Source organism: Asterias amurensis, chromosome 9 (genome assembly GCF_032118995.1).
Source record: "Asterias amurensis chromosome 9, ASM3211899v1".
Classification (NCBI taxonomy): domain Eukaryota; kingdom Metazoa; phylum Echinodermata; class Asteroidea; order Forcipulatida; family Asteriidae; genus Asterias; species Asterias amurensis.
The window spans coordinates 8,466,941-8,477,751 of record NC_092656.1 but is presented as its reverse complement, the minus strand read 5'-3'; the positions used below and the strand labels follow the sequence as shown (position 1 = coordinate 8,477,751).

The 10,811-nt window shown below is 39.5% G+C and overlaps 1 protein-coding gene across 1 annotated transcript; it reads left to right on the top strand.

Annotated features, from left to right (window-relative positions):
* Nucleotides 1-170: 170 nt before the first annotated feature.
* On the top strand, nucleotides 171-9,072 carry LOC139942231 (stomatin-like protein stl-1). The gene is made up of 9 exons (XM_071939022.1): nucleotides 171-351; nucleotides 1,401-1,550; nucleotides 2,838-2,937; nucleotides 3,527-3,585; nucleotides 4,334-4,466; nucleotides 5,310-5,462; nucleotides 6,072-6,250; nucleotides 6,533-6,661; nucleotides 7,445-9,072. The coding sequence occupies exons 1-9, from the start codon at nucleotides 316-318 to the stop codon at nucleotides 7,646-7,648; spliced, it is 1,143 nt and encodes a 380-aa protein (XP_071795123.1). The 5' UTR covers nucleotides 171-315; the 3' UTR covers nucleotides 7,649-9,072.
* The last annotated feature ends 1,739 nt before the right edge of the window (nucleotides 9,073-10,811 follow it).

Sequence of the window (10,811 nt, the reverse complement as noted above, 5' to 3'; positions counted from 1 at the left end):
GGCAAGACGACGACCTTTGACCTGTCAGCCTTCTTGTTGAGAGCCTACACACGTAGTAGCCAATGGAAAACCTCGTTAGTCAGGACCGAGTAAAAATTTCCCAATGACATAAGCCGTTACATGAAACAAAGACAACATGAACTAAGGAGGGCGCTGCTGCTCGTAATAGTTGTGAATCACACGTGATGATGTAACTTGAAAGTAAACTTGCTGGATCAAAAGAGTTTGGCTTTCATCTCTCTAGTTTTATTATTGATACAGCGATTTTGGTAATTCATTGATGCCCCTGGTGAGACAGTCAAGAAAGATCGAATAATGTTGTCTGTTATGAGGAATGCACGACTGGCGCAGGTAGTTTACTCCACTTTAATTTTAAGATATTTTGTGTCAAATAATTATTACAAAATTAAATGTATAAAAAAGAATTAGGCCAACAACTTGTTCCTGTGCATTTTTAATTATTATAAGTACTCGAGTGAAGGGGTATTCGAGTGAATGGTGAAGTACTGTAACTTTTTTACTAATATATGAATAATCATTCTTACCACCAACCTTTCCTTTGATTCCAGTTTCAGCTGACATGACAATCAATAATAATGATTTCTTAATTTTAACACTTGTCTTTGATATTAATAATAATAATATAACTTGATAAAGTAAGTGTAGTGTACGTATTTGCCTTAAGGAAAGAATTTGTGAAGGGAAAGATTGGCAGTTTGCAAAGGGAAAGACTTTGTCAAGGAATGGAGGAAAGAAATACACCCATGTGCATTTCCTTCCTTCATGGGCCAAGTTGGCAAAGCAAAAACTATCGATACCAACTAGTTTATTGGTCCATTTGTGGTTGTTTTAAAGCAGTTTACAATTGGCCGAATCACATATCAATAGATAATTTGCAATACGCTTCATTGACTGCCATCTTTGATGTATTAACAAGGGAAAAGGACATGCGTGTGCGCGCTGCGGGTGCACTTTTCCCTTGTTAATACATCAAAGATGGCGGTTGATGACGCGCACTGCAATCCATCTATACTTCAAATCTTCAATTTTCTTCATGCTGTGTTTAACTTTAATCATAACTAAATGAATGTTGGCGATTACCCTTCCAATTCATGCCTCTGGTCCTGACCATCAGCGGGATGGAGGGTTATGATTATCGCATCTGTATTTAATGTTAATACCCACCCACCCTGCCACTACCAGAGTCGACCAGTAGTACTTAGTAGACAGTAGTTTTTGTTACATTTTTCAAAGTGGACAACTTCTTTCGGTTACATTGTCCATACCAGGATATGAATGATAAATTTGTTGATTAAGCACACCTTTTCTTCACTTTAGATTGCTGTCAATTTTAATAATGAACTTATGACAATAATGCTTGTTTTTTTGTGTTTTCCTAGGGTCTTCTCCGCCGTCAGTGCATGTTAACATCAGAGGTACAAGTAAGGTCAGCGTCAGGTCGACAGGTCAATACGGTTATTCTCTTTGTGCCACAGCAGGAGGCATGGGTGATCGAGAGAATGGGCAGATTTCACAAAGTGCTGAGTCCGGTAAGTGCTGAACAGTGTTGTAGCAAGACCTTAGTGGTGGGCTCTCAATCAAATTTAGTCCACCAAGGGTGAGCGGTTCAACAAAAATATCCGTTTTAGATATGGGGCTATCTTTTGCTAAAGTGCAATCTGGGGGAAATCTGTGCTGCAGCATAGGGGTGTATTTTGCTCAGAGTGCGAATTGTTTCAGTCCTTGGTAGGCCCGCCTAGCACTGCCAACACTGGTGCTGACTAACAGGAAAGGTTTTACTTGTGATCTTTGGATAAACCAAAACCAATGAGGAGAGATCTCGTGCGGGTTCCTTAACGTTCCGAATCGGTCAACACCCAATGATTCAGGCCTGATACATCATGGAAAATGATGGAGGCAATAGACCTTATGCATTGACGTCATCTAGAGGCCATCTTAGTGGAAAAACGGTGACGAAACAATCGAATCGCACAGATTTATACGCGCGGCGCACAGGATTGGCCAATGAACAACCTCCTTTTGACCACTAGGTGAGGGCGCCCTACTGAAATGACGTCATGTGCATAAGGTCTATTCGTCATTATTGCAATGTCTAGATTTCAATAGTGTCTCGTACAACGGACCCTTCCCATGAAATATGCTAATTACATTCACGCATGCGTACAGACCCTGTTGGTTGGCAAACGCCATAGAGTTGTGCACTAAGCAGATGCACAATCACTTCTGCGTCCTGCACCCATTAGCTGTGTACAAAACAGCGTGATATTCCCTCATTTTGCCAACCAAAACGTTAGTGCGCATGCGCTATGTGCAATTTACATATTTCATGGGAAGGGTTTATTACTGGCTTAGTCACACGTTACAGCTATACTACATGTATAAAGACAGTTCCAGGCCTGGAAATACACTCAGACCGCAAAGGTCATGGCCCCTGTTTGCCCCTGGTCTTGGCCTTGTTGCCCTACAAAGTTTCCCATTGACTGTAAGCTTTTCAAATGAAAGTGCCCTTTGCAAAAGGAAAATGGCCTTGCCCTTTCATTGTGTTCAAAGATGAAAATCCAGGCCTGATTTGCTATGTAAAATGGTTCAGGACCAAATCACGACAGCAACCTCCAAATTGGCAAACCCTTTGTGTATTGTGCCATACATTTTCATTCAAACTTGTGTATGGGTGTTTGTCGTCTCTAACATTCTAAAGCATACATGTAAGCCTACATTCTAATGGCTGCCCTCTTATCACTGGACAATTTCTTATTCCAAAGATCTTTGTGATTGACAAGCTCAATAATTTCTCTCATTATGTTTTTTTTCACCAGGGTCTTAATTTCCTGATTCCAGTACTCGACAAGATCAAATATGTTCAGAGTCTGAAGGAAATCGCTATTGATATACCAGAACAGAGTGCCATCACAAATGGTGAGGGAACAAATTGAGTAAATAAACTTGGAGGTCATGGCCTCCGTTGCCCCTGGTCTTCGCCTTGGTGCCCTTTCAACACTTTCCCATTATAGACGTTAACATTTTTACAATGGAAGTGCCCTTTGCAAATATAAAATGGCCTTGTTGACTCCAAGATGAAATTCCAGGAGTAGGCATCTTTCAACTTGTAACTTAAAATAATCAGCTGTTTGTTTCTGCATCTTTAAAGGCACTGGACACTATTGGTAATTTCTCCAAATAATTGGAGAGCTGTTGATAGTATAAAAACATTGTGAGAAACAGCCCCCTCTGAAGTGACGTAGTTTTTGAGAAAAAAGGTATTTCTCACTAAGATATTTGATTTAAAACCAAAACCTCAGCTGAAGTTTTGAATTCAGAGCATCTGAAAGCACACATCTTGTGCAATTTCAACGACCAGTTGAGTCCAAATTTTCACAGGTTTGTAATTTTATGCAAATGTTGAGAAGACTGGTCTTTGACATTTATCAAAGGTGTCCAGTGTCTTCAATTGAGATGAAGTAATTGTAAATTAAATAAAACCAACTTGTTACTTTTTTTCTTTCAGACAATGTAACTCTTCGCATAGATGGTGTGCTGTATCTAAGAGTGACTGATCCTTACAAGGTGAAAATACTGAAACTGCAATTCATTCAATTTATTGGGTCTGATCAAGGAGTACAAAAACAATGATTAAACTCGGTTGGATTCGAACCCACTACCCTTGTATTTCTAGAGCAGATGTTTTACCACTAGACCACTGAGCTAGCCCAGTGGCTAGAAGCAGTTCAAATCATATGTATAATAGCAGCAGGTACCGCAACGATTTAAAAGATGCTAGTTTTGCATCGGGATTAAGAATGGCACCTTGGTTTTACCCTTACACTAAAAGCACTGTATACTCGGTACTTTCCGACCTCTTGCATTGCTACATCCCATACATCTTCCCACTTTACCTCTGTACTGAGCATAGTGCTTCAAACACATCAGTATCAAGGTAAAATTTTGTTTATTCTTCATACCCAATGCAAAAGTATACCGATCAAATTTTAATTGCTCTAGAACTATTACACTATCAGTATAACCATTGTAAAACTATTTCTTCAATATAAACAGTGTATAACTATTTCTTCATTATAGTACTGTAAAACCATTTCTTCATTATAACCATTGTAAAACTATTTATTCAGGCAAGTTATGACATACAGTGCTAAATACTGATACAAAATTCGGTGTAAGGGTTAAAACAAATGCTATTCTCTATCCCCTATGCACAAGTTTCATCTATCAAATTTGCTGTGAAACTGTTACAACTATTAAGAGTGAATACGAAACGGATACCTTCCCTTTAATCATTGTGAAACTATTTCTTCAGGCGAGTTATGGTGTAGAGGACCCAGAGTATGCAGTGACTCAGTTAGCACAGACCACCATGAGATCTGAGATCGGTAAAATCACCTTGGATCAAGTCTTCAAGGAGAGAGAGTCGCTTAATATCTCTATAGTAGGTGGGTATAAGACACTTTTTAGGCCTGTATGCTTCATTTTTGAAATGGCAAGGGCACCAAGGCATTTTTTCCTTAGTAGAGGGCACTCTAGGAGGAAATTGTAAATTAATTTCTTTTGGAGCATTTCAAGGGCACCAAGGCAACTACCAGGGGGCATGGAGGCAAACTCCTTCATTGCCTCCCTGAAGTATCAGTCTGGTAACGAAACCAAGGATGCCTCATAACTGAACTTAATCTCGTAGCTCGCAAGCCTGAGGAAACCTGTAAACAAGGGTGCTTGCTTTGTGAACCAGAAACAACAGGGTTAGCCCCTACTCTTCCATGATGATAATAATAATAATACTTTTTTATATATAGTGCTTTATTACAGCCCGAAGGGCTTCTCAAAGCGCTTTCAACATTATTACCGCTGGTCACTGGGCTTTAAATCATTCCTTAAACCATCTCAGCTCCCTGAGAAGTAAGCAACCGGTGCTGCGAGTTGCCGCACTCCAAGCTAACCATTCACATAAACCATCTCTGCCCTCACAGGTACCCATTTACCCCTTGGTGGAGAGAAGCAATGGTTAAGTGTCTTGCTAAAGGACACAAGTGTCACGGCCGGGATTTGAATCCACATTCCGATGAACCACCAGAACTTGAGTCCAATGCTCTTATCCACTTGGCCCAACACCCCCATAAGTGTTCTGGGTTCCATTTTCAGTTAAAGAGTAGCTCAACCCATTAATCATTCTAGTCTTGCCTCATGGGTGTTTTTTTTACCAAAACTGGTTCCTAAGTTGTTGCAACTCTCTCAGTACACAACTTTGACACTCTACTCTTCCTCCTCCTTCCACTCCTCAGAGGCCATAAACAATGCTGCCGTGGAGCCATGGGGCATCAAGTGCCTCCGCTATGAAATCAAAGACATTGAGCTTCCAGACAAGGTGCAGGAAGCCATGCAGATGCAGGTAGAAGCTGAGAGGAAAAAGAGGGCCGTTATATTACAGTCTGAAGGTATGTTATCGGACACAGATCAGGGCCTAATAATTTTATAGAGCTGCATTAGCAGAAAATATTGCTTAGCAAGTGTCTACTAAACAGAAATGAGCAGGTTACCAGCCATAAAGCCTTCATGCCACATGGCAGTTTACCTGGTAACCTTGTTCTGGTAAACACCATTTTGCTGTGCTTAGCTACATTTTTTTACTTCTCTGCAGCTCTTTACAATTTTGCCCTGTGAGGTTGAGAAGGAAAAGTTTGATGGGATGTATGTCTTTGGTTAACTTTTATTTTTGGTTGATTCAAGAAAAATATAGTTTAACGTGTGTGCACAGTATTCCTGAAAATGATTATGATGATTTTGTCATGCTTATTTAAATTGCCTCGCCATGGAATTGGAAACTTCAGGAGGGTAGGTTGAAATAGATATACATGTACCTGGAAATTTAGGACAATGAACAGTTAAGTCTGCTGCCACCTATTGCCCGCAAAAGACTACAATGGAATTCACTTTGAAAGGAAATTTCTTAAGGTAGGACTTCTAAAATACTGTTTGTGCTGGGTTTTTTGTAAATTGTATGAGCTATCATTTTAATTCTAATGCATTAATCTACACACTTCTAGGTGTTCGAGAATCAGAAATCAATGTGGCAGAGGGAAAGAAACGAGCCAAGATCTTAGCATCCGAGGCCTTACAACGAGAGCAGATCAACATGGCGTCTGGTGAAGCTAATGCAATCATCGCTAAGGCCCAGGCGCGAGCCGAAGCCCTTGCACTTGTAGCTGAAGCTATTGGGAAAAGGGTGAGAGTTTTTGTTGGCAGTGTTTGTATTGAATATGGTTCAGGCATCTTAATCCCAATGAGACCTCTCAAAATGAGTAGTATCCAAAAGGAGAAAGTGTCTAAACCTGCCTTAATCCTAAATTTGGGGAGGTTATGGGTCTAGAATCATGGAATCCAAGCCTGCAATTCATTCTCAAGAATGTTCAAATCAGTCAAACTCCCATAAATGTTCTTTCGTGATTTGTGTGCAAACAGCATTTTTGAATATTTTGTTAAAGAAGTATTTATATTTTGTCCACAGGACGGAGGTAATGCAGCTTCCCTGAATGTAGCCGAGCAGTACGTAGCAGCGTTTGGTCACCTCGCTAAAACGGGGAATACCATACTTTTACCGACTAATACAGGAGACATCAGTAGTATGGTTGGACAGGTAAGACAACGCAAAGCTCAGAAACAAAAATATATATGTTATATAATGTTGGCAGCAAATTGCGCCACAGCACCTTGTAAAGCATTACATGGTGCTTTGTAAAAGGAGTAGATCTCATAGTTCAATTGTAGTCCCACATCTTTCAGGAAAATACTGAATGTTGAAGCGCCTTGAGTATAACTAAGTGACGGATATGGGCACTGTACAAAAAGCCACTATTGTTATTACTATGGTATTATAACATGTCGTGGCCATGGGTCTTACGCAAGGGAAGCCAGTTTGAAAAGCCTAGATGCAATAAGTGGAGAGACTGACCATTGTGTTGTTGCTTGTACAAGCCATTTACTTAAAACTCGAACAGGCCACACGAATTATGGCACAAATCGCATAGTTGTGCATGACAAAAATTATTTATTTGTTCATAAAGATGGCAAATTACACTTGTTGAGTGATTTTTTTGTGGGAACTATCTATTGGTCTGACTCATGAAGAACTGCTGTCCAAAAGCTGAAGCACAATTTCTCAACAAAAAATAATTATTATAATTGAAATAGGTATTTAAATAGCACCTTTATATAGAGATCAAAGCGCTGAACTGAATAAGACGAGAACAAATACAAAGGCAGTAGTTAATACGAGAACAAAATGATGTTGATTGGGATAGAGTTCCATAGTTAAGGACCAGCTATAGGAAAGTCTACCTCTGAGATATATTGAACCTGTAGAAGAAGGAATAAAGACAAAAATACGCAAATAATACTTTCTTGCATATCTCTCCACCAGGCAATGGCAATTTACGGCAATCTCAGTAACAAGCAAACGGCGGACGCACAAAAGGCCATAACGGACGGAATAGCAGAGGAGACGGAAAGAGAAGAACTCAAACTAATCAAATCAGCAGAGAAAGACCTGATGAGGAATATCAAGCAACAAGAAACAGAGCTAAGGAACAAATTCTCAACATCGCCGGATCCGGATCAAAACTGATGCATCTTAGCTTGAAACTTGCCCCCCCCCCCCCCATCCACAAGAAACTTTTTGAAACGGAGTTAATGGCCGTTGGCTATGAGTAAGCAAGGGCGACTAGTTAAATTTACTACTCGCCACTTTGACACCAGTTGTGTCTAATTTTAAATTCCCGAGATGCATTGCGGCATAATGTTTGCCGCAGGCGCAGTATAGTAAAATTCATGATGAAAGGATTGGAGTGTTGTATCACTAATGTCTGGTTGTGTTTAGTAAGTAAAATATGTTGTCATGAATAGTTGTGAGTGACACAATTGGTTTACCAAACAGTTAGTTGCGACTATTTTTGTAGTAGTCGTGGGGGCACGATTAGCTATGAGTATGAGTATACTTAACTTGTACATGTATTTGATATCATCATGGCCAATCTTTGTCATTATCACATGGGGAAATGCATCCTTCCTTGAAGAAATGAACATAGCTGACATTTCCCTTATCTATGTTTGACATCTTGATTATGATTATTGGTGGCTTTATAGATACTCTCTGTATTGTGTAGAGGCTGGGCATGTCCATGTAATAGTCTAATAAAAAAGAGTAGGAAGACTAGGAACTGTGACTAGTGTCACTTAATTATTTAGAAACTACACTGTACCAACATTAAAGTCATATCTTCTTTGGTATTTTCTCTGAAAGGAAATTGTGCAATTTTTTTCCCGGAAAGCCCTCTTGTTATTAAGATGGTTATGATCATCCTGCGGTCTACCAGACCCAAGCGGTGGTGTTGTCAGCAGCAGAGTGTGGGTTCAATACCTGGTCGCTACACTTGTGCCCTTGAGCAAGGCACTTAACATAGCGAGGATCCTCGTGGATGATACCCATGCCTACATTCTTAACGGACAATGAAGAGGGTAACACTGTTGCACCCTAGGAGTACCGGTAGGTGGCAACGTGCCCCTGCTGGCAGTTGATTTGGGTTGAAGTGGCCGTCCGTGGCTTTGTTTTGTTAGGTGATGTCTCATTAAAATAAAAGGAAACAATTTGAAATTTTAAAAGATGTGGACAAATTTTCTGAAATTTTGGCGATCATTGGCGGGCACAAAGCCTGTTCATCTTACTAAAATATGTGGATGGATTTTTAACCTTCATGATGAAGTTTTCTCAACAAATTAGACACTTCAGTAAACTGAAACATACACAGGTGACTTTGGTTACACATTCCTTGAAAATGTTTGCCTGTAAATCAGCATTACGTTGACAGAAAACAGACGTTGAACCCTATATATCAGTTGAGATGACGTATGTTATTGTAACGCACCGATTTCTTGTTTGCCACAGTGTCTAGGTTAATGTATACTTGTAATAAATTACTATAGCGTATACAACTTATACATTGGATACAATTCGTAATAACTTAGTTAATCGGCCGGATACCATGAACAATAAAGAAATTTGTTATAAAATTATGATTCAGTGCAATGTTTATTCAAATAATAGATGTTAAATTTGCATCGGGGATAAAGAATATTAATTTTTTGATTTTTACCCATACACACCGATGTGTATAGCACTGTATACTCGGTACTTTCCCGAGTCCTGTGAAAAATATCAAAGGCATTTTACTCGGGTGGAATGGGAGACTTTTTGAAAGCTCTGCCACTAGAGGGCAGCAGACCTACCAGGTAAGGGTGCACAACTCCTATAGCAAACAATGGTAAATGCTAAAAAATCAAAAATACTCAAAAAATATTTAGAAGTCTCTCAGCCTCTTGAAAATTATATCAGATACATTGTCATACAACTAAACTTCAGATTTCTTCTCAGTTTTTGGTAGGTCAGCATTTTGGAATTTTTGCTAATTACCCTAAAAGAAACACTCCCAAAAACTCATGCACACAGCTTGTTATCCTTGGGGAACTCGTGTCCAGTACGTCCTGTTCCAGAACAGTTTGGTTTATGTTGGCAATGTGTTATGAAAAACAAAATACAGTTTGGCTAAATCTAAAATACAAAATCAAAAACACGCATAACACAAGGTATTTGCTGTCAGTGACCGTCACTCATGCTTCTCCTATTCCCAAGTTGTTGACACTACCTGGTGAAGAGCGCCCTCTCTTGGTGATGGGCAGATAGTCTAAAGTTTCCCATTCGAACCCACGACCTTTGCAATTCTAGAGCAGTGTCATACCAACTAGACCACCGAGATTGCCCGGTAGCTAGAGGCAGTTCGAATCCCATGTTTTAGCAGCGGGTACTGCAAACGATTTAATAGATGTTATTTGGAAATAATTATAGTCTATAGGTCAGATTGGGTTACAGAGCTTATGTGTAAATTGGCAGAAATAAGCAAAATGCAGTGTGTCAAGCAACATATGGGCATATAGCATGTACAGACGTTTTAGTCGGGAAAAGGTGGGACAAAAGTGTGTGATTGTACGGTGAAAAGGTGATTTCACTGGAAGTGCCGTCATCATGCTGAAGGGATTGTATACGTATGGTCATCGCATAGAAACCACCGTTTGTTTCAATCCTGTAAAGATATTTACCATAAAACTAAACGTGTGTCAATTTAAATTCCAGCGTTTTTTAATTTTTTTTATCGAACATCCAGAGCGGTTTTGTCCTTAAGGAAGAATAATCTGCATTTGGACAATACAATTTGAGAAACGTTACTGCCAGTAATGCTTCTCAGATTAAACTTGTTGGTATGAAAAGTGACATATCCGTTTTCATAGCCGTAGAACTTTGAATTGAAAAGTGTCTTAAAATACTATCCAAAGCTGAGCCATTACCAAACTTGGGAAAGGAAAACGACTAAAATGAATAATTGGTTGGAAACTCAAAAGAGTGACCTTTTGCAAAATAATTGTTACAACTTTTACATTGATGTCACAATGATTGTCATTATCAACACAGCATTTAATAACTGATACATTCCTCAAAGCCTACTATTCTTGTCAACATGGCTGTGCCTGAATTATTTTTCGCAGCCTGAACATGAAGCACAGCCGCAGCCACCAACCGAACACAAATTTGGCTAGCTTATGCCAAGCTGCAATTCTTCAAGTATAAACAACAGTGCCCTCTCTGGTGATGGTGCCACATGCAAGTGTTGTATCCTGTATCTTCAGGATCAAGTTATCATTTTAAATGTGCAGTTGCTTTGGGAATTTATGAAATTTAT

Bases quoted from the DNA above. Each gene is read 5' to 3' on its own strand.
- LOC139942231 (XM_071939022.1), top strand. From the start codon at position 316: ATGTTGTCTGTTATGAGGAATGCACGACTGGCGCAG. The intron at 352-1,400 runs GTAGTTTACTCC...GTGTTTTCCTAG, and splicing joins GGAATGCACGACTGGCGCAG to GGTCTTCTCCGCCGTCAGTG. The intron at 1,551-2,837 runs GTAAGTGCTGAA...TTTTTTCACCAG, and splicing joins TTCACAAAGTGCTGAGTCCG to GGTCTTAATTTCCTGATTCC.